At 39.2% G+C, this 23136-nt stretch overlaps 2 protein-coding genes across 3 annotated transcripts in view; one reads left to right on the top strand and one right to left on the bottom strand.

The window, feature by feature from the left end:
- Positions 1 to 23136, top strand: part of LOC149415364 (homeobox protein BarH-like 1) — an 82692-nt gene that overhangs the window by 57693 nt on the left and 1863 nt on the right. Inside the window, exon 2 of the mRNA XM_089642312.1 lies at positions 21900 to 22117. Within this exon, the coding sequence (XP_089498438.1) occupies positions 21900 to 22117 (218 nt within the window). The remainder of the gene's footprint in view (positions 1 to 21899; positions 22118 to 23136) is intronic.
- LOC149415366 (uncharacterized) lies at positions 17452 to 22004 on the bottom strand. Of its 2 annotated transcripts, none has more exons than XR_016303751.1 (4): positions 21878 to 22004; positions 20916 to 21054; positions 20166 to 20312; positions 17452 to 17823 (listed from the first exon to the last, which is right to left on the bottom strand). XR_016303751.1 is itself a non-coding variant. In XM_089642313.1 (4 exons), exons 1-3 carry the CDS (start codon positions 21355 to 21357, stop codon positions 20237 to 20239), a joined length of 405 nt encoding a protein of 134 aa, XP_089498439.1. In that variant the 5' UTR covers positions 21358 to 21771; the 3' UTR covers positions 17452 to 17823; positions 20166 to 20236. The 2 variants fall into 2 exon arrangements, 1 of the variants encoding a protein (XP_089498439.1); XM_089642313.1 differs by lacking the exon at positions 21878 to 22004 and adding an exon at positions 21168 to 21771.

Raw genomic sequence — 23136 nt, forward strand, 5'->3', positions numbered from 1 at the left:
GATTGCGGAATCGTGTTTTGGTAGGCGCGAGTCAATTTTTTTTTTTAAATTTTTTTTTTAAAAGAAAGACAAACATTCCGGGTTACGAATAACCCAACAATGTTTGAAAATCTTCTACTACCACCACAGAAAGCCGAAAATGTTGCTTGTGTTGTGATGGAAGACTTAGCCAGCCGAGGAATCGAACACGCGACGCTCGGGTGAGACCCAAGCGCTATGACCACTCAACCACTGACCGGTCAATAATTGTGCCTAAATATTCGAGTTCAGGTTTGCTGCTTAGCTAAGAAGTTGTGTAGATTGCGGAATCGTGTTTTTGTAGGCGCGAGTCAAATTTTTTTTTTTTATGAAAGACAAACATTCCCGGGTTACGAATAACCCAAAAATGTTTGAAAATCTCCTACTACCATCACAGAAAGCCGAAAATGTTGCTTGTGTTGTGATGGAAGACTTAGCCAGCCGAGGAATCGAACACGCGACACTCGGGTGAGACCCAAGCGCTATGCCCACTCAACCACTGACCGGTCAATAATTGCGCCTAAATATTCGAGTTCAGGTTTGCTGCTTAGCTAAGAAGTTGTGTAGATTGCGGAATCGTGTTTTGGTAGACGCGAGTCAATTTTTTTTTTAATTTTTTTTTTTAAAAAGAAAGACAAACATTCCGGGTTACGAATAACCCAACAATGTTTGAAAATCTCCAACTACCACCACAGAAAGCCGAAAATGTTGCTTGTGTTGTGATGGAAGACTTAGCCAGCCGAGGAATCGAACACGCGACGCTCGGGTGAGACCCAAGCGCTATGCCCACTCAACCACTGACCGGTCAATAATTGCGCCTTAATATTCGAGTTCAGGTTTGCTGCTTAGCTAAGAAGTTGTGTAGATTGCGGAATCGTGTTTTGGTATGCGCGAGCAATTGCGCCTTAATATTCGAGTTCAGGTTTGCTGCTTAGCTAAGAAGTTGTGTAGATTGCGGAATCGTGTTTTGGTAGGCGCGAGTCAATTTTTTTTTTAAATTTTTTTTTTAAATTTTTTTTTTAAAAAGAAAGACAAACATTCCGGGTTACGAATAACCCAACAATGTTTGAAAATCTCCTACTACCACCACAGAAAGCCGAAAATGTTGCTTGTGTTGTGATAGAAGACTTAGCCAGCCGAGGAATCGAACACGCGACGCTCGGGTGAGACCCAAGCGCTATGCCCACTCAACCACTGACCGGTCAATAATTGCGCCTAAATATTCGAGTTCAGGTTTGCTGCTTAGCTAAGAAGTTGTGTAGATTGCGGAATCGTGTTTTGGTAGGCGCGAGTCAATTTTTTTTTTTAATTTTTTTTTTTTAAAAAGAAAGACAAACATTCCGGGTTACGAATAACCCAACAATGTTTGAAAATCTCCTACTACCACCACAGAAAGCCGAAAATGTTGCTTGTGTTGTGATGGAAGACTTAGCCAGCCGAGGAATCGAACACGCGACGCTCGGGTGAGACCCAAGCGCTCTGCCCACTCAACCACTGACCGGTCAATAATTGCGCCTTAATATTCGAGTTCAGGTTTGCTGCTTAGCTAAGAAGTTGTGTAGATTGCGGAGTCGTGCTTTGGTAGGCGCGAGTCAATTTTTTATTTTTTTTTAAAAAGAACGACAAACATTCCGGGTTACGAATAACCCAACAATGTTTGAAAATCTCCTACTACCACCACAGAAAGCCGAAAATGTTGCTTGTGTTGTGATTGAAGACTTAGCCAGCCGAGGAATCGAACACGCGACGCTCGGGTAAGACCCAAGCGCTATGCCCACTCAACCACTGACCGGTCAATAATTGCGCCTAAATATTCGAGTTCAGGTTTGCTGCTTAGCTAAGAAGTTGTGTAGATTGCGGAATCGTGTTTTGGTAGGCGCGAGTCAATTTTTTTTTAAAAATTTTTTTTTAAAAAGAAAGACAAACATTCCGGGTTACGAATAACCCAACAATGTTTGAAAATCTCCTACTACCACCACAGAAAGCCGAAAATGTTGCTTGTGTTGTGATGGAAGACTTAGCCAGCCGAAGAATCGAACACGCGACGCTCGGGTGAGACCCAAGCGCTATGCCCACTCAACCACTGACCGGTCAATAATTGCGCCTAAATATTCGAGTTCAGGTTTGCTGCTTAGCTAAGAAGTTGTGTAGATTGCGGAATCGTGTTTTGGTAGGCGCGAGTCAATTTTTTTTTTTTTATGAAAGACAAACATTCCCGGGTTACGAATAACCCAAAAATGTTTGAAAATCTCCTACTACCATCACAGAAAGCCGAAAATGTTGCTTGTGTTGTGATGGAAGACTTAGCCAGCCGAGGAATCGAACACGCGACGCACGGGTGAGACCCAAGCGCTATGCCCACTCAACCACTGACCGGTCAATAATTGCGCCTAAATATTCGAGTTCAGGTTTGCTGCTTAGCTAAGAAGTTGTGTAGATTGCGGAATCGTGTTTTGGTAGGCGCGAGTCAATTTTTTTTTAAATTTTTTCTTTTAAAAAGAAAGACAAACATTCCGGGTTACGAATAACCCAACAATGTTTGAAAATCTCCTACTACCACCACAGAAAGCCGAAAATGTTGCTTGTGTTGTGATGGAAGACTTAGCCAGCCGAGGAATCGAACACGCGACGCTCGGGTGAGACCCAAGCGCTATGCCCACTCAACCACTGACCGGTCAATAATTGCGCCTAAATATTCGAGTTCAGGTTTGCTGCTTAGCTAAGAAGTTGTGTAGATTGCGGAATCGTGCTTTGGTAGGCGCGAGTCAATTTTTTTTTTAATTTTTTTTTTTTTAAAGAAAGACAAACATTCCGGGTTACGAATAACCCAACAATGTTTGAAAATCTCCTACTACCACCACAAAAAGCCGAAAATGTTGCTTGTGTTGTGATGGAAGACTTAGCCAGCCGAGGAATCGAACACGCGACGCTCGGGTGAGACCCAAGCGCTATGCCCACTCAACCACTGACCGGTCAATAATTGCGCCTTAATATTCGAGTTCAGGTTTGCTGCTTAGCTAAGAAGTTGTGTAGATTGCGGAATCGTGTTTTGGGAGGCGCGAGTCAATTTTTTTTTAATTTTTTTTTTAAAAGAAAGACAAACATTCCGGGTTACGAATAACCCAACAATGTTTGAAAATCTCCTACTACCACCACAGAAAGCCGAAAATGTTGCTTGTGTTGTGATGGAAGACTTAGCCAGCCGAGGAATCGAACACGCGACGCTCGGGTGAGACCCAAGCGCTATGCCCACTCAACCACTGACCGGTCAATAATTGCGCCTAAATATTCGAGTTCAGGTTTGCTGCTTAGCTAAGAAGTTGTGTAGATTGCGGAATCGTGTTTTGGTAGGCGCGAGTCAATTTTTTTTTTTAATTTTTTTTTTTTTAAAAGAAAGACAAACATTCCGGGTTACGAATAACCCAACAATGTTTGAAAATCTCCTACTACCACCACAGAAAGCCGAAAATGTTGCTTGTGTTGTGATGGAAGACTTAGCCAGCCGAGGAATCGAACACGCGACGCTCGGGTGAGACCCAAGCGCTCTGCCCACTCAACCACTGACCGGTCAATAATTGCGCCTTAATATTCGAGTTCAGGTTTGCTGCTTAGCTAAGAAGTTGTGTAGATTGCGGAGTCGTGCTTTGGTAGGCGCGAGTCAATTTTTTATTTTTTTTTAAAAAGAACGACAAACATTCCGGGTTACGAATAACCCAACAATGTTTGAAAATCTCCTACTACCACCACAGAAAGCCGAAAATGTTGCTTGTGTTGTGATTGAAGACTTAGCCAGCCGAGGAATCGAACACGCGACGCTCGGGTAAGACCCAAGCGCTATGCCCACTCAACCACTGACCGGTCAATAATTGCGCCTAAATATTCGAGTTCAGGTTTGCTGCTTAGCTAAGAAGTTGTGTAGATTGCGGAATCGTGTTTTGGTAGGCGCGAGTCAATTTTTTTTTTTAAATTTTTTTTTAAAAAGAACGACAAACATTCCGGGTTACGAATAACCCAACAATGTTTGAAAATCTCCTACTACCACCACAGAAAGCCGAAAATGTTGCTTGTGTTGTGATGGAAGACTTAGCCAGCCGAAGAATCGAACACGCGACGCTCGGGTGAGACCCAAGCGCTATGCCCACTCAACCACTGACCGGTCAATAATTGCGCCTAAATATTCGAGTTCAGGTTTGCTGCTTAGCTAAGAAGTTGTGTAGATTGCGGAATCGTGTTTTGGTAGGCGCGAGTCAAATTTTTTTTTTTTTTATGAAAGACAAACATTCCCGGGTTACGAATAACCCAAAAATGTTTGAAAATCTCCTACTACCATCACAGAAAGCCGAAAATGTTGCTTGTGTTGTGATGGAAGACTTAGCCAGCCGAGGAATCGAACACGCGACGCTCGGGTGAGACCCAAGCGCTATGCCCACTCAACCACTGACCGGTCAATAATTGCGCCTAAATATTCGAGTTCAGGTTTGCTGCTTAGCTAAGAAGTTGTGTAGATTGCGGAATCGTGTTTTGGTAGGCGCGAGTCAATTTTTTTTTTTTAATTTTTTCTTTTAAAAAGAAAGACAAACATCATTAGTCATCGAACTACGGTAGTGGATAGTCGTGCTCTGTGTTTGACGAATTGCCTACCTGCTGTCGCGGACTTCGTACAGATAAGAAATTATTGTTACATTTTTGTTTTCTATTATTTGTTTGTTATATTTAGGTTTTGATAAATTAGTGTGTACAGTCAATCAAATAGACTGTATTATTTTTTTTTTTTGTTAATTAATTAATTATAAATATGGAGGAAGATGAAAATCGCCCTCCTGACCCCGAGTCCATATTTAATATTGGAGATGAGTATGAATCGGATGTTTCTATAATACTCCCTTCCAGAAAACGAAGACCATCGCTCTGTCTTAATGTACCACCCAAAATTAAACCTTCGCAATCCGATGAAACCTCAAACCCTAAGGAAAGTCGTAAGGATACCATATTATCAGAATCTAAAAATACTGATCTAAGTTATTCCCCATCTTCCTCGGCTCCATTCATTGTCAATGTCCAAAGTACTGAACAAGGAAAAATCATTCATCCTCTGGATTTCGGGAAATTCATTTTTAGTTCAAAAAACAGTAACCTTGGCATAGTTAACGGATCTATTAAGCCGGAAGGCCGCTATAAGTTATCCCTAGAATTTAAATCCGCAAACTTTGCAAATGAATTTGTCCAAAAAATAGATACGCTTTCACACCACAAATTTAAATCTTATATTCCAACTTACAACCTTACTAGAATGGGCCGAGTGAGAGGTATACCAACCGATCTCTCAGAATCTGAAATTGTTGATGCACTTAATGATTCTCAAGTGACCCCCAAGGTTTTAAAAGCACGTAGATTAAATTACAAAGATACATCTAATGGAACCACTACATGGAAACCCTCACAATCGGTTGTTATTACTTTTGAAGGCCAAACTTTGCCATCTCGGGTATTTATTTATTACAACGCACTCCCTGTGGAAGTATATAAATTCCCGACGATCCAGTGTTTTAACTGCTGCCGTTTCGGACACTCAAAACCCATATGTCGTTCCCCTCCACGTTTTTTTCATTGCGGAGAAGACCACCCCTTTGATCTTTGCCAAAAATCATCGAATGATCCACGTTGCATTAACTGCAAGGGAAATCATACAGCGGTTAGTGTGGCCTGTCCAGAATTGACCAGACAAAGGAATATTAAACAATCAATGGCTTCAGATAACATTTCATATTTCCAGGCATCAAAATTATTCCCACCTGCAATAAAATCGTTTGCAGAGGTAACATCTACCTCAATTCCTAGCAATCTATCTTACTCTAAATCTCCTCCATCATCTTCTCACAGGGAAACAATTTTTATACCACAAAAACCAAAACCAAAATTTATTGCTTCTATTGATAAAAATCAACATAATGATATTTTGTTTAACCCAAATGGGAATTATAAATCTCAGACACTCAATGGGAGTGCTTTAAATAGTTCCCAATCTTCCACTAATTTAGGGAAAGTGGTGAATGAAAATTCTGCTTTCATTCAGACTTTAATTACCCTCTTAATTTCTATTCTTTCAAACAACAATAATATACCGTCCAACGCTGCCGATTGCATTAAATCATTATTATCCTGTCTTCCTAATGTCTCAGAAACTGAACAGAATTCTTCAGTGGAATATCAGAAGTCTAATCTGTAATAAATTTGAACTTGTAAAATTACTCGATGAACATGAAATTTCAGTTGCCGCTATTTCTGAAACGTGGTTTAAACCCTCGTATCTATTTAAGATTTCTGGATATAATTGTCTTAGACATGATAGACTGGATGGTAAAGGTGGCGCTGCCTTAATCATCCATGACTCTATCCCTTTCAAACCAATCATGTTTCATACTCTCTCCAACAATTTTCAGATAGTAGCAGCTGTTGTATGTGATATTACAATACTATCAATATATGTCCCTCCCTCCACTATTTTTGATGAAAACGAATGGTCATCATTTATGTCTCAGATCCGTCCCCCGTATATGTTACTGGGCGACTTTAACGCTCATTCTACCTCTTGGGGTAGTGAATTAACGAATCGTTCTGGCCGTAATCTTTTAGATTTTATTGATTCCCATAATTTATGTATTTTAAACGACGGATCTCCAACCCGATTCACCCCCCCTCAACAAAGGAAAAGTGTTGTTGATTTATCTCTCTGTTCATCTTCGGTGATACGTAAATGTTCTTGGAACATACTTAAAGACCCCCTTTCCAGTGATCATTTCCCTATTATAATCCTCTTTCACTATCTAACCACCTCGCATTCCTTTACAATTAACAATAATTTTAAATTTAAAACGAAAGATGCGAACTGGAGATTTTTTTCTTCTGTATTAGACTCTCTTGTTCACTCTGTAAAATCTTCTCTTGGGAACATCAGAACACAATGTGAATTATTTCCTAGTATAGTTATAAAAGCAGCAGAAAAATCCATTCCAAAGCGTAAAGTTAACATTAAAACTAAACATTCGACTCCGTGGTGGGACGAAGAATGCACTCGTGCTGTTAACTCTAGAAAAGAAGCAGTTTCCATTTACCGCAAATGCATGTCTTTTGAAAATTTCTTATCAGTGAAACGCGTCCAATCAGAAACTAAACGTATTTTGAAAAATAAAAAGCGGTCTGGATGGCGAAAATTTTGTGAAAACTTGTCTCCTAAAACTCCCCAGTCATCTGTTTGGACTAATTTAAAAAAATTCGGTTCGTCATATGCTCCGGAGCGTACCAAACATATTCCGGAGGAAATTATTATGGGTTTTGCTGATAAGATTGCCCCTCCTTCAGTTGCCAGATGTGAAGAAATGCCCTCTTTTATTTCATATCCATCTCACTCTAACTGGCTAGACTCTCCTTTCTTAGTTAGTGAACTAAAACGAGTAATCAAATCTCTTTCTGACTCTTCTCCGGGTCCTGATGGAATATTATATAGCTTCTTTAAAGTATTCTCCGACATGTCGGTTGAATATTTCTTATCCTTAATTAATAACATGTTTGAAACAGGATTTATTCTGGATGTCTGGAAAGTTCAAAAAATCCTCCCGGTTTTAAAACCAGGGAAAAATCCGTCCGAAGTTTCCTCCTATCGTCCTATTGCTCTTTCGTCGTGTTTAATTAAAGTAGTGGAACATTTGATAAAGAACAGATTAGAATGGTTTGTTGAAAATCACAGTATTATCCCTCCTAATCAATACGGCTTTCGTAAAAAGAAATCTACTATGGATAATTTAAGTTTGTTAACAACAGATATCCGTATTTCTCAATCCCTTAACTCTTGTACATTGGCCACATTTCTAGATCTTTCTTCAGCTTACGACGATGTATTAATTGATGTTTTGAAGGAAAAATTAATTAAAATAAAAATCCCCATAAAATTAGTCCAATTTATTATCAACTTGCTAACAGACAGAACCATTATTATCCACTCTTCCTCAAACATATTGAAGCGCAAACTTTGGAAAGGGCTACCCCAGGGGTCTGTAATCAGTCCATTATTATTTAATATTTATATGAGTGATTTAGACATTGTAATCCCTTCGTCTATTAAGCGACTTTATTTTGCGGACGATTTTCTCATATATTTATTTCACAAAAATTTATCGCATGCTGCGAAGGAATTAAATGGGGCTTTACATAATATTAAAGTTTGGATGTTGACAAATGGAATGAATTTAGCTACCTCTAAAACCAAGGTAGTGGCTTTTACTCGCAAAAGAAAACTGCCTAACTTTACAGTCTCTTTTGATAATTTCCCCCTTCAAATCGTTAAGCAAATAAAATTTCTTGGCCTGCTTTTGGACCATAAGCTTTCCTGGCTCCCGCATATTCAGAACGTTTCTGCTAAGTGTGAAAAGGGGCTTAATATGATGCGAGCTGTTTCCAGAGTATGGTGGGGATCCCATCCTACTACTCTTAAACTAATGTATAATTCCCTCGTTCGAAGTCACTTGGATTATGGCACATTTCTTTTTGACCCACTTCCTAAATATCTGGATAAAAAACTTGAAAGAATCCAATCAAAAGGGCTTAGAATGATTATTGGGGCAATGAAATCTTCTCCAATTAATGCTCTTCAGATAGAATGTGTAGATCCTCCCTTGTTTTTGAGAAGACAATACCTCGCGGATAGATATATCTTCAAAGCGTTATCTTTATCGCGTCACCCATTGGAACAGAGTCTCGATCGTTTGTTAAGTAATTTAAATAGCAGAAGGAGGGTAATAGATAGAGATCGATTCCCTCTCTTATTAAAAAGTTTTCTATCATTTAAATATCTGTCTTCTTACCTTCAAAATCTACAAGATGATCCAATCCTTCCTATTTACAGTACCCCGTTTAATGCTATTAATTTTATCCCAAACGTAATAATTTCTGACTTCCGGACGAACATTTTATCATCAGCTAATAACTTTCAAAATGTTGAAGAACATTTTAAAAACTTTATATTTTCAAAGTTTCCTGGATTTTCCCTCATATACACAGATGGTTCCAAATCCGACCACAAAGAATGTGGCGCATCGGTATATATTCCTGAATTCAATGTTAATCTGTCTTATAAATTGCCTAAAGAAATTTCCATATTTACTGCAGAATGCTTCGCAATTGAACAAGCTTTAATTCAAATCCAACTCCTCAATATTCGTCGAGCCTTAGTGTGTACTGACTCTCTAAGTGCAGTATTAAAAATTTCCTCTAATATCGTTCGATGTCCAGAAGACTATGTTATTTGTAATATTAAAAAAATCCTCGATTCTTTAAACGAATCTATGTTTGAGACAATACTGGTTTGGGTGCCTGGCCATCTAGGAATTGAGGGTAACGAGAAAGCTGATTCTCTCGCTAAACTTGGAACTGTATCTGGTTCTATTCCTTTAGATTTTAAAATTCCTGTCTCTGACGTCTTCTCTATTCTTAAATCCAACATGTCTCGTTCCTGGGAAGAAAATTGGACAGTCACGAAAACTCAAACTGGATCTTTCTATGCTGGAATACAAAATCATATTCCAAGTAAACCCTGGTTCCACGGCAAAAAAAAGTCCAAAAGATTTATTTCCTGTATCTCGAGAATGAGAATTGGCCACTGCTCTATTGCAACTCATTTGTTTAAAATTCGGGTGCTCGAAAGTTCATTATGCCAGTGTGGTGTGGAGGATGAGACTCTTGACCATGTCTTCTTCAATTGTAAAAACCATTCTTCTTTCAAAGGCATGTATCGATTGCTTATTAAAATCACCCACCAGTCTCCCCTTAGTATTCCATATTTGCTGTCTCTCAACAACTCTCGCGTATATTCTATTCTTTATAAGTTTATAGATTTGAATGACTTTAATATATGATATGTCCAGTCCCCTTATAGATAATTCACATCAGTTTAACCATATATCTTAACCCAATCGGCACAAAGCACTCTCTTTAGGGTGAATTGCCTAATACAAAAAAAAAAAAAAAAAAAGACAAACATTCCGGGTTACGAATAACCCAACAATGTTTGAAAATCTCCTACTACCACCACAGAAAGCCGAAAATGTTGCTTGTGTTGTGATGGAAGACTTAGCCAGTCGAAGAATCGAACACGCGACGCTCGGGTGAGACCCAAGCGCTATGCCCACTCAACCACTGACCGGTCAATAATTGCGCCTAAATATTCGAGTTCAGGTTTGCTGCTTAGCTAAGAAGTTGTGTAGATTGCGGAATCGTGTTTTGGTAGGCGCGAGTCAAATTTTTTTTTTTTTTATGAAAGACAAACATTCCCGGGTTACGAATAACCCAAAAATGTTTGAAAATCTCCTACTACTATCACAGAAAGCCGAAAATGTTGCTTGTGTTGTGATGGAAGACTTAGCCAGCCGAGGAATCGAACACGCGACGCTCGGGTGAGACCCAAGCGCTATGCCCACTCAACCACTGACCGGTCAATAATTGCGCCTAAATATTCGAGTTCAGGTTTGCTGCTTAGCTAAGAAGTTGTGTAGATTGCGGAATCGTGTTTTGGTAGGCGCGAGTCAATTTTTTTTTAATTTTTTCTTTTAAAAAGAAAGACAAACATTCCGGGTTACGAATAACCCAACAATGTTTGAAAATCTCCTACTACCACCACAGAAAGCCGAAAATGTTGCTTGTGTTGTGATGGAAGACTTAGCCAGCCGAGGAATCGAACACGCGACGCTCGGGTGAGACCCAAGCGCTCTGCCCACTCAACCACTGACCGGTCAATAATTGCGCCTTAATATTCGAGTTCAGGTTTGCTGCTTAGCTAAGAAGTTGTGTAGATTGCGGAATCGTGCTTTGGTAGGCGCGAGTCAATTTTTTATTTTTTTTTAAAAAGAACGACAAACATTCCGGGTTACGAATAACCCAACAATGTTTGAAAATCTCCTACTACCACCACAGAAAGCCGAAAATGTTGCTTGTGTTGTGATTGAAGACTTAGCCAGCCGAGGAATCGAACACGCGACGCTCGGGTAAGACCCAAGCGCTATGCCCACTCAACCACTGACCGGTCAATAATTGCGCCTTAATATTCGAGTTCAGGTTTGCTGCTTAGCTAAGAAGTTGTGTAGATTGCGGAATCGTGTTTTGGTAGGCGCGAGTCAATTTTTTTTTTTAAATTTTTTTTTAAAAAGAAAGACAAACATTCCGGGTTACGAATAACCCAACAATGTTTGAAAATCTCCTACTACCACCACAGAAAGCCGAAAATGTTGCTTGTGTTGTGATGGAAGACTTAGCCAGCCGAGGAATCGAACACGCGACGCTCGGGTGAGACCCAAGCGCTATGCCCACTCAACCACTGACCGGTCAATAATTGCGCCTAAATATTCGAGTTCAGGTTTGCTGCTTAGCTAAGAAGTTGTGTAGATTGCGGAATCGTGCTTTGGTAGGCGCGAGTCAATTTGTTATTTTTTTTAAAAAAGAACGACAAACATTCCGGGTTACGAATAACCCAACAATGTTTGAAAATCTCCTACTACCACCACAGAAAGCCGAAAATGTTGCTTGTGTTGTGATTGAAGACTTAGCCTGCCGAGGAATCGAACACGCGACGCTCGGGTAAGACCCAAGCACTATGCCCACTCAACCACTGACCGGTCAATAATTGCGCCTTAATATTCGAGTTCAGGTTTGCTGCTTAGCTAAGAAGTTGTGTAGATTGCGGAATCGTGTTTTGGTAGGCGCGAGTCAATTTTTTTTTTTTAAATTTTTTTTTTAAAAAGAAAGACAAACATTCCGGGTTACGAATAACCCAACAATGTTTGAAAATCTCCTACTACCACCACAGAAAGCCGAAAATGTTGCTTGTGTTGTGATGGAAGACTTAGCCAGCCGAGGAATCGAACACGCGACGCTCGGGTGAGACCCAAGCGCTATGCCCACTCAACCACTGACCGGTCAATAATTGCGCCTAAATATTCGAGTTCAGGTTTGCTGCTTAGCTAAGAAGTTGTGTAGATTGCGGAATCGTGTTTTGGTAGGCGCGAGTCAATTTTTTTTTAATTTTTTCTTTTAAAAAGAAAGACAAACATTCCGGGTTACGAATAACCCAACAATGTTTGAAAATCTCCTACTACCACCACAGAAAGCCGAAAATGTTGCTTGTGTTGTGATGGAAGACTTAGCCAGCCGAGGAATCGAACACGCGACGCTCGGGTGAGACCCAAGCGCTCTGCCCACTCAACCACTGACCGGTCAATAATTGCGCCTTAATATTCGAGTTCAGGTTTGCTGCTTAGCTAAGAAGTTGTGTAGATTGCGGAATCGTGCTTTGGTAGGCGCGAGTCAATTTTTTATTTTTTTTTAAAAAGAACGACAAACATTCCGGGTTACGAATAACCCAACAATGTTTGAAAATCTCCTACTACCACCACAGAAAGCCGAAAATGTTGCTTGTGTTGTGATTGAAGACTTAGCCAGCCGAGGAATCGAACACGCGACGCTCGGGTGAGACCCAAGCGCTATGCCCACTCAACCACTGACCGGTCAATAATTGCGCCTTAATATTCGAGTTCAGGTTTGCTGCTTAGCTAAGAAGTTGTGTAGATTGCGGAATCGTGTTTTGGGAGGCGCGAGTCAATTTTTTTTTTAATTTTTTTTTTTAAACGAAAGACAAACATTCCGGGTTACGAATAACCCAACAATGTTTGAAAATCTCCTACTACCACCACAGAAAGCCGAAAATGTTGCTTGTGTTGTGATGGAAGACTTAGCCAGCCGAGGAATCGAACACGCGACGCTCGGGTGAGACCCAAGCGCTATGCCCACTCAACCACTGACCGGTCAATAATTGCGCCTAAATATTCGAGTTCAGGTTTGCTGCTTAGCTAAGAAGTTGTGTAGATTGCGGAATCGTGTTTTGGTAGGCGAGAGTCAATTTTTTTTTTTAATTTTTTTTTTTTAAAAAGAAAGACAAACATTCCGGGTTACGAATAACCCAACAATGTTTGAAAATCTCCTACTACCACCACAGAAAGCCGAAAATGTTGCTTGTGTTGTGATGGAAGACTTAGCCAGCCGAGGAATCGAACACGCGACGCTCGGGTGAGACCCAAGCGCTCTGCCCACTCAACCACTGACCGGTCAATAATTGCGCCTTAATATTCGAGTTCAGGTTTGCTGCTTAGCTAAGAAGTTGTGTAGATTGCGGAATCGTGCTTTGGTAGGCGCGAGTCAATTTTTTATTTTTTTTTAAAAAGAACGACAAACATTCCGGGTTACGAATAACCCAACAATGTTTGAAAATCTCCTACTACCACCACAGAAAGCCGAAAATGTTGCTTGTGTTGTGATTGAAGACTTAGCCAGCCGAGGAATCGAACACGCGACGCTCGGGTGAGACCCAAGCGCTATGCCCACTCAACCACTGACCGGTCAATAATTGCGCCTTAATATTCGAGTTCAGGTTTGCTGCTTAGCTAAGAAGTTGTGTAGATTGCGGAATCGTGTTTTGGTAGGCGCGAGTCAATTTTTTTTTTAATTTTTTTTTTAAAAAGAAAGACAAACATTCCGGGTTACGAATAACCCAACAATGTTTGAAAATCTCCTACTACCACCACAGAAAGCCGAGAATGTTGCTTGTGTTGTGATGGAAGACTTAGCCAGCCGAGGAATCGAACACGCGACGCTCGGGTGAGACCCAAGCGCTATGCCCACTCAACCACTGACCGGTCAATAATTGCGCCTAAATATTCGAGTTCAGGTTTGCTGCTTAGCTAAGAAGTTGTGTAGATTGCGGAATCGTGCTTTGGTAGGCGCGAGTCAATTTGTTATTTTTTTTAAAAAAGAACGACAAACATTCCGGGTTACGAATAACCCAACAATGTTTGAAAATCTCCTACTACCACCACAGAAAGCCGAAAATGTTGCTTGTGTTGTGATGGAAGACTTAGCCAGCCGAGGAATCGAACACGCGACGCTCGGGTGAGACCCAAGCGCTATGCCCACTCAACCACTGACCGGTCAATAATTGCGCCTAAATATTCGAGTTCAGGTTTGCTGCTTAGCTAAGAAGTTGTGTAGATTGCGGAATCGTGCTTTGGTAGGCGCGAGTCAATTTGTTATTTTTTTTAAAAAAGAACGACAAACATTCCGGGTTACGAATAACCCAACAATGTTTGAAAATCTCCTACTACCACCACAGAAAGCCGAAAATGTTACTTGTGTTGTGATGGAAGACTTAGCCAGCCGAGGAATCGAACACGCAACGCTCGGGTGAGACCCAAGCGCTATGCCCACTCAACCACTGACCGGTCAATAATTGCGCCTAAATATTCGAGTTCAGGTTTGCTGCTTAGCTAAGAAGTTGTGTAGATTGCGGAATCGTGTTTTGGTAGGCGCGAGTCAATTTTTTTTTAAATTTTTTTTTTTTTAAAAGAAAGACAAACATTCCGGGTTACGAATAACCCAACAATGTTTGAAAATCTCCTACTACCACCACAGAAAGCCGAAAATGTTGCTTGTGTTGTGATGGAAGACTTAGCCAGCCGAGGAATCGAACACGCAACGCTCGGGTGAGACCCAAGCGCTATGCCCACTCAACCACTGACCGGTCAATAATTGCGCCTTAATATTCGAGTTCAGGTTTGCTTCTTAGCTAAGAAGTTGTGTAGATTGCGGAATCGTGTTTTGGTAGGCGCGAGTCAATAAGGAAGTTGAGTGCAAAATATTTTGAATTATAAAAATTTTTTTTCATGTAGATCAAAAAATATCGATTCTAAATATATAAATATATTTCTATATTATTATTCTTAGAAGTAGTTAAACGTTCTTGAAAAAGCATTCAATAGCAATAGACTTTATACGCTTTACGATTGGTCGAAAGAATTCTGACGTCACATGTGTCGTGACTTGTACGTACAACGGATCACCTATGGTGCATCTCTTTCTATTACATGATTGATGGTCGGTTTAGATTAGAGAGGTGTATAGGCCAAACTTTTATTTGGGTTTGTCAAATATATGTACGTATTTGTTGTTATTATTATATGAAATGGATTTCTAAAGATACATCGTATAGTGCTTTATATTAATATGTTGTTTATTGCGTAACTTAGAAGTTTTTATTATTATACATGTCACATAACATGTGATACACTTCAGGCCGCCGGCCGCCCAGAAAAGTCTCACAGTGAACTGGGCTGTATACCGTTATTTTACTTTTGGTCTTTACTTTTCTGCGCGGTGGTCCCGAATTCGCGCGGGGCACGTCAACAAATATCGACGGCAATACCGTACAAGTACCGTACCGGGCGGGAAAAGCAAATATTCTAACTTAAAATATTATTTTAACTATGAAATCTTAATCAATTTTTTTTAATAACATCAATTCTAATAGACGGTTAACATTGGTAAAAAAAATACTGGAATTCCTTGTTGAAGAATTAAAAAAATTTCCATACAAAATGCTTAAGCGACGTGGTTTTCACAGTTCGAATGACGTCACACCCACACCCCGCCTCTTACCGCTCGGATTCCACTCGTTTTGGCGGGCTTAATAAAATTTAAACATTGAGAATTAATTTAATTATGAAAACAAACTTTAAAAAAAATACCAGTATTTAAGTTTGAATGCGAACATTGATAAAAAAAAATTAAAAAAATGGACTCAACTTCCTTATTCTTGCACCTTGATTTCATTTAGTTAGATTACATTACTATAGGGCCAATATCATAAAGTCGATTCCAAAGCCTTAATAAAGACTGTTTAGTATGGCAACCACATTCTAATTCCTGCAAATATAATTAACTTTTGGACAATAAAAGACTTGTGGTAGGCCCTATGTTCAACTTTTGTACAGATTCGTACTAGGCCTATATATACTCTAAGTATCTAATCTTTTTACATTACAAAACAGTACACCTATGGGAAAGTAAAACTAGCATTATTTGGAGTCTATGTGAAAATTTGGATGCCATATAGTATGTTCAAGGATAAGTGAGCAATGAAGGAAGTTGGGCAATTCATTGATTCATATACTTACTTAGAAAAATTTAGCATTATAGACCAAAAACAATATGGCTTTCAAAAGAAAAAAAGCACAGAGAATTTATTACAGGATTTTTCAAATTATATTAATAATGAATTAAACCATAAAAGACATGTTTTAGTACTATTTATAGATAACTCCAAAGCGTTTGATACAATTGACCCATAGAAATTATTAAAAATCTTAGAAGCAATTGGAATTAGAGGTAACCTACTTAATTTGTTTAAAAATTATTTATTTAATAGACATATCTGTGTAAAAATATTAGAAAAAATGAGCTGGAGGAAAAAAATCTATGCTGGAGTCCCGCAGGGGTCGATTTTGGGTCCAACCCTTTATATTATATTTGTATCAATAATGAAAAAAATATTTAAATATGTAAGACACTTTGTATATGCTAACGACACTGCTCTTGTCATATCCGATGAACAATTATCCATTGCGATTAAATATATGCAACATGACTTTACTTCCCTGATAAAATGGTCACATGACGCAGGTCTAATCATTAATACCAAGAAAACTAAATTGATGCACATACGGTCTCCACATGCTTCATTTCAGATCATGCCTAAAATAATTTCACATAACTTTATATGTATTCATCAAAACATTTTACAGCCCTGTATGTGTGAATGTATTGAACTGGTAAATGAATACGTTTATTTGGGGGTGACTGTTGATTGTCATTTCAAATGGGATACACAAATAAACAAAACTTGCAAGCGGCTGAGAGCGATAGTGGGTAGGATATACAAACTGAAATGTTTCGTTCCGGTGAATATTTTAAAAATTATTTACTTATCACTCGCAGAATCAACTTTACGGTATGGTTTAACTACTTGGGGTCACTCTTGTAAAACTAATTTAAACCACCTGCAATCAGTACAAAATTCTATGGTTAGGTTATTAGCTCAAAAACATATATTTTCACAGAGACGAAACATATCATTGTTGTATCGGAATTTAACAATATTACCGGTGCAGGCCTTATTATGGTACAAAATATTGATTCTACATATATCTGAGTCTGATTATAAAAATAAAGTGGAACATGAATATAATACAAGGTTTACAAAGAATGAAGGAATGCTTGTTCCAAAATATAATAATAAATACGGATGGCGAACCCTAGAATTTAACGTGCCAAAAATGCTTAACATGTTACCCATTAATATAAAAAATTGCGATTCTACAAACAGATTGAGATATATGCTGAAACAATGGTTACTAAATAGAGATAGTTTATATTAATTTAGGTGTGTTAATTGTATAGTTATAGTATGTGTGTATGTAGGTAATTGATCATTAACATCCTGTTGACAAACTGCTTTATTGCAGTTTAACGGGATTGTAGCTTGAAAACCAATAAAAAATAAAATAAAATTTGATATTATTTTATTAATGGAAAATAATATATTACACCACACAAAGGAAATATAAACATTGAGGGAACAAACCCCTTTAAAAACATGACAGATAAATCCTGAATTGAGCCGATCAGGTTCTGCCCCATCCTGAAATTTATGTTTAAAAATTGCTCCAACAATAGAGACACATCTCGTACTGAGGAAACTCCAGCTTCAACAAGCCTGTTGATCTCCTGTATCAGGTCAGGATGAATTTGTTGGGTCATCTTGGCCGCGTCTCTGCTGTGGTTGTGGCTCGCTTCTCCGATTGCCGAGACGTAATAACGTAGCACACATTTAGGTGGGCTGGTGGATTGAAGGGCTGCCTTCACTTGTTTCAGAATCTGAAAACAAGCCACAATGTTTTACTATAAATAAAAATAACAGAACCCTACAAAAACAGTAATTATTGGTTTGGTAGGCAGTAAAAAATATAAAATAATATTTTCAACAAAAAAATATCTGATTTCCTGAAGGGCACAGGGAAGTATGCTTCACACCTTCTATTTTGCAGTGTTGAGGCCCTGGAAATCATATTTCCGGCCATGGTACTGTGCTGACATCTACCATGGCAGCACAGTCAAATTTAATAGATACGAATGTTGAAAATGGGTTTAAGTAAGCGATGGGAAGTTGCGTATTCCCACCACATTTCCTTCTAAACAAATGTGTGTTGTCCAAAACGGTATTTGTATAACCTTGCATCTAACCAGTGTTGTGAAAATAGATACATTTTTGTGTATCTGTATCTAGCTATATTTCTATAACTGTATCTGTATCTAGATACATTTTTACTAGTATCTGACACCTCAGATACTTTCAGATACTTTATTTTCGAAGTTTTTTTTTTAAATTAACTCCACACAGGAGGCCCTGAAGAAAATAATTTCCCTCAGGGTCTATGTCATCTTTGGGGATGCTGTGTGGAGGGTCTTTTTGTGGAGAGGAAGGAGTGAACATGGGTCTTGAAGAGTCCCATGTTGTAGGAGGGAGGAAACACAGAGGCCGGCAGTTCGTTCCACAGCCGAGCTGTTGAACTTAAGAACGAATCGTAGAAGCGACCCGTTCTCATGTGACAAATGTCAACCGTGTACAAATCTTGGGCGCGCGTTTGGGTGTATCCCGACTACGCACCGGTGCCGAAGGGATCAATGACGCTAGTTCCTCAGAGCATCTTACATTGTAATACCGATAGAACAAGGACAGCATACCTACCTGACGCCTGTGCTCTAAAGTTGCAGTCCGTTTGGGGAATTAATTAGGATTGGGGAATCTATCAAACGGACCGTCCGTTTTTGCACAGAGTCAACGGTTTTTTTCAGGTATTTAGGGGCTCCGGACCAGAGATGGCTGCCAAATTCGACAGTAGGGCGCACTTGCGATTTGTACAGGGTCAGCAGTTGTGTACTATTAAAGTATCTGCGGGCCCTTTACAGTACGTCCAGCTTCTGAGAGGCCAGCTTTACTCTGGCTTCGATGGAGCTCCCGTACCTGAGCTGGTCACTTATAGTTACACCAAGCATATCAATGGAAGGCCTGTTCGGAAGATTGCTTCCGTTGAAGGAGACTAGATTATCATTTGGATCCCTTTTAGACGTAATCAGACAGGATTGGGTCTTTGAAACATTAAATTCGATCAGATTATTTTTACCCCAGGAGGAAATACTCTCGAGATAACCGTCCATTCTCTGCTTCAAATCCCTCCGAGCCGTTGGAGTTTGTGTGCCCTTTGGGGGCTTGTCAAACAAAAAGCTATCATGAACTGTACTGTCATCCGCGTAACAATGAATCGGTGCACATGTCAAAAGGTCATTGATGTGCAACAAAAACAAAGTCGGAGATAGAACCGATCCCTGTGGGACGCCAGCATTTATAGAGTGAAAGAGAAGTGAACTTCTTTACCGATTTTCTCTAGTTAATTTTAAAGTTTTCTCACAGATTCATGACACAGATTCAGCTAGTGGGTACCTTTGTCCATCTAGTGTATAATATTTTATAGCAGTTTATATACATGGGTCCTAACCTGAGTAACCGAGTACCAGGATACCCCCGTATATAAAAAAAATGAATTTAAAAAATAAAATAAAAATAATGAATAATTTTTTTTTTTTTTTAATTTTCCATCAGAACCCAAAGTAATCAAGTTACACATAGTTCACGTAATTTTAATTTATCCAAGGGGCGTCGGGTACCCGGGTAGTAATATGCTACCCGGGTACTTGCGAGTATCACCGCTTGCAGGCCAATTTGCCAATATCTTTTTGGGCAACGAATAAAACAAGCAAGTGTAAATATGTAAAATAATCACAAGCGTTTACGTCTACCGTCTTTAAGAAATTAAAGTAATCGCTGTTTTCGATAATATATATATATATATATATATATATATATATATATATATATATATATATATATATATTTTTTTTTTTTTTTAAGTTTTCCCCCAAAAAAGAAGAAAAGTATCCGAGTATCTGTGATTTACTTTTAAAAAGTATATGTATCTAGATACAGATACAATTTTACAATGTATCTTGTATCTGTATCTAGCTACGAATTTTGCCAAGTATCTGTATCTAGATACTTAGTATCTGACACAACACTGCATCTAACTATAGTGAAAACATTAAAATAATGTTATAAAGTGATTGCCCATGTAGGGATAAGCAGAGAAAAGAAACTATCATACCTTGGTTTTTGCTCTTTCTGCAATTTGAGGTGGAACAGGAAATTATGGAAAATATTTTATTTGTTTTACACTCATCGTTGCGGGACAACCAAGTTTCTTGGAGTCCAAAACTCGGAACCTCTTCTTCTTATGGTTTGGGTGATCAGCCTGAAAGAACAATTCAAGGTATAGGGTCTAATAGGCTTATACGTATAAGACGCATATTATTTGTGCGGCAAATAAATTGCCCATGGTTAACTTATTTGACGCAGATGATTAACTTTTACAAAAGTTGTTAGGGCCTATGCAATGTTGACATTAGTATAAAATTACAAGTGTGGTTATAATCCAGTGTGATATGAATTAAAATTGTGAAATTAGATATAGCTGCAGGGGCTTTAATTAATTTGGCACTTTGAGCACGGTCTTCTTTAGACTAACACGACAGGAGGATGTGTTACGAGCCACGGCACACGTTTTAACACACAAAGATTAATTGTAATTGGTGTGATTGTCGTGATAATCTAAATGAGACGGAGCTGCAACTGCCATATTAGGAAGGCCCCTGGTGTAATCTAGTCCTAGCTTACCTAGGCCCAGGCCCATCGCTTTTTATTTTATTTTAAACACATCACCGACGATACGGTGATCATTTTGGGGTTATAGACATTAATCTTGGACCAGAGAGTCCTCGGTGCTCTGTCAATGCTACTATTGAAAGACGAGGGGGAGTAGGCCTAGCTGATGTGGTTCAAGGGTGTATTAACATACCAATTCAACTTTCTTTTCTTCTTGTTATTTGGGCGGTGTAGTCGGGGGCCTAGGGCGCACTCTCTGTACGCATTCATACCGAATGTAAATGGCATCCCAAAGAACTCCACTGTAGGCGGGCAGAACGTGTATACTGCATCTGAAAGATTGGAAATGTTAATTTCGAATAAGTCGTAAATATTAGCAGCTGCTTATGAACTGAAGAAATGGGAAGGCCTACCCTAGACCTAGGCCCTAAGGTTTAGAACTTACCTCCCAACTTCTTTTTCATACTGTCTCTCGTTGAAAAAGAGTGCCCCAACGCGTTCACAGAACACAGACATGCTTCATAATTTACTTCATTGTCAATGTATCCACTGATAACACCTGTCTCTGAATTCTTTTTGAAATTACTTAACGAAACTTCTAAAAGACGGTCTAAACCGGCACTCAAAGACGCCATTTCTGTTGATTTCTGACGTTTCTTTTCACCGCCCACCGCGTTTCACTGATTTTGCATCACAGTGATCACAGGCAGAGATAAACAATTTACTCGGAACACATTCGGGTATGCTCGGATATGTTGGCCACGCCCCCTGTCGACTAGTCGCTGTGCATATAGCGACTCCCCCCTTGAGATTTTTACTAGTGCCAGGCGCCATTTCGCTCAGGGACGGGCGTGCCATAAATATTCCACTCGCGCAATGACGATTGACAAGTGATTGGCGGACAAAGGGTATTCCTAAACGATAACGATATCATCAAATCTATGTTCTGTCATTTAGTGTGTAAACTGTTCACTAGATGTCACTAATGTCTCAAATATCGGAGTTTTCGTTCGCGCGGATGTTCGGAAATAAGCTTATAAGTTTGCGTGAAAATAAGCCTACATATTTAGATTTCTTTGAGCAATAGTTGTGGTACCTATTTAGATCTTAGATATGACCTACCTATCACAAATCTTCACTGTAAAAAATTCTTACAACTCTGTTGGTTATTTTGCAGGATACCCCCACCGCATCGGGTCCCGCAGCCCCAGTGGGGCTCCGCCCCTCATTTCCTCCTCCAGTGGCGGAGCCTCCAAGAGGAAGCGTTCTTGGTCCCGGGCCGTGTTCAGCAATCTGCAGAGGAAGGGGCTGGAACGGAGGTTTCAGATACAAAAGTACATCACCAAGCCGGACAGGAGGCAGCTGGCTAGCACTCTGGGTCTGACGGATGCTCAGGTAAATAACACACATACTAGCAAAATCAACAACCTTCTTCAAAACCATCTGATTATTTTTTTATGTAGGTACCAAGTCTACTAAGGATCAAGTTTTTTTTATTTGATTTATTTCATGGGTTCTTTGCTTAGATGGTTTGGGCATGCAGAAAACAACGAAGAAAGGGATGTAACAAGAGCGCGAAGTGAGCAGCAGAAGAAATCGGAAGAAATGTCACGATTGGGTGAATTAAATACTTATGTGTGATGAAAGGTATTTGTGTGGTAAACCATATTTGTTCTCTACATTTTTAATGACTATTAAAATTGTAGAGAACCGAAAAATTCTTGCAAGGCTGATGAAGTAAACGTAATGGATAAGATTGAGGAAGGGACTCTTCAATGGTTTGGGCTTGCAGAGTGGATACGAAGAAAGGAGTATAAGGAGATTATATTGTGAAGTAGAAGTAAATGGTAGAAGTCGGGGATACCCAAGGAAGACATAACATGATAAAGTGAATCAAATACATATGTGCGGTGAAATGAGGCGTTTGTGTGGTAAAATCATGTATTAAAGTGATAAAAATGCCTTAAATCACAAATGCTGATGTTAATTAATGATAATTCAAGCATAATGGTTAAGATTAAGAAAGGGACGCTTTCCCACCATCCACCTCCACTGCGATCATCTCCGGTCTGTAATAAGTTTTTTTTTTTTTTTACTAGGTACTTCCGATTTTATTGTCCGGGTTAAATCTTCCCCATAGGAAAAATTAAACCCTTCCACACACTTTTCCACAAATGATCATCTAGTCAATCAACATTATGGAAGTGCATTATATAAGCATAATAAATACAAAACAATACAAGAACAACACGTCAAATCACTAGAGATCAAATAGGAAAATAATTCACCGACTCCAGATATTTTCATATTAGAGGGTTCGGCTCAATAGAACTTCTAATTGGACCTATAAATCCTACTGATCCCTCAATATAAATATTTAAAAAATCTTTCGTTATCCTACATGTATTCAAAAT

The sequence above is a fragment of the Hesperophylax consimilis genome, chromosome 18 (genome assembly GCF_061612785.1).
Source record: "Hesperophylax consimilis isolate HC1 chromosome 18, BYU_Hcon_1.0, whole genome shotgun sequence".
In the NCBI taxonomy this organism is placed as follows: Eukaryota; Metazoa; Arthropoda; class Insecta; order Trichoptera; family Limnephilidae; genus Hesperophylax; species Hesperophylax consimilis.

Bases quoted from the DNA above. Each gene is read 5' to 3' on its own strand.
- LOC149415366 (XM_089642313.1), bottom strand. From the start codon at position 21,357: ATGGCGTCTTTGAGTGCCGGTTTAGACCGTCTTTTAGAAGTTTCGTTA. The intron at 21,055-21,167 runs GTAAGTTCTAAA...CCAATCTTTCAG, and splicing joins TATGAAAAAGAAGTTGGGAG to ATGCAGTATACACGTTCTGC. The intron at 20,313-20,915 runs GTATGTTAATAC...TTGTTCTTTCAG, and splicing joins AAGAAAAGAAAGTTGAATTG to GCTGATCACCCAAACCATAA.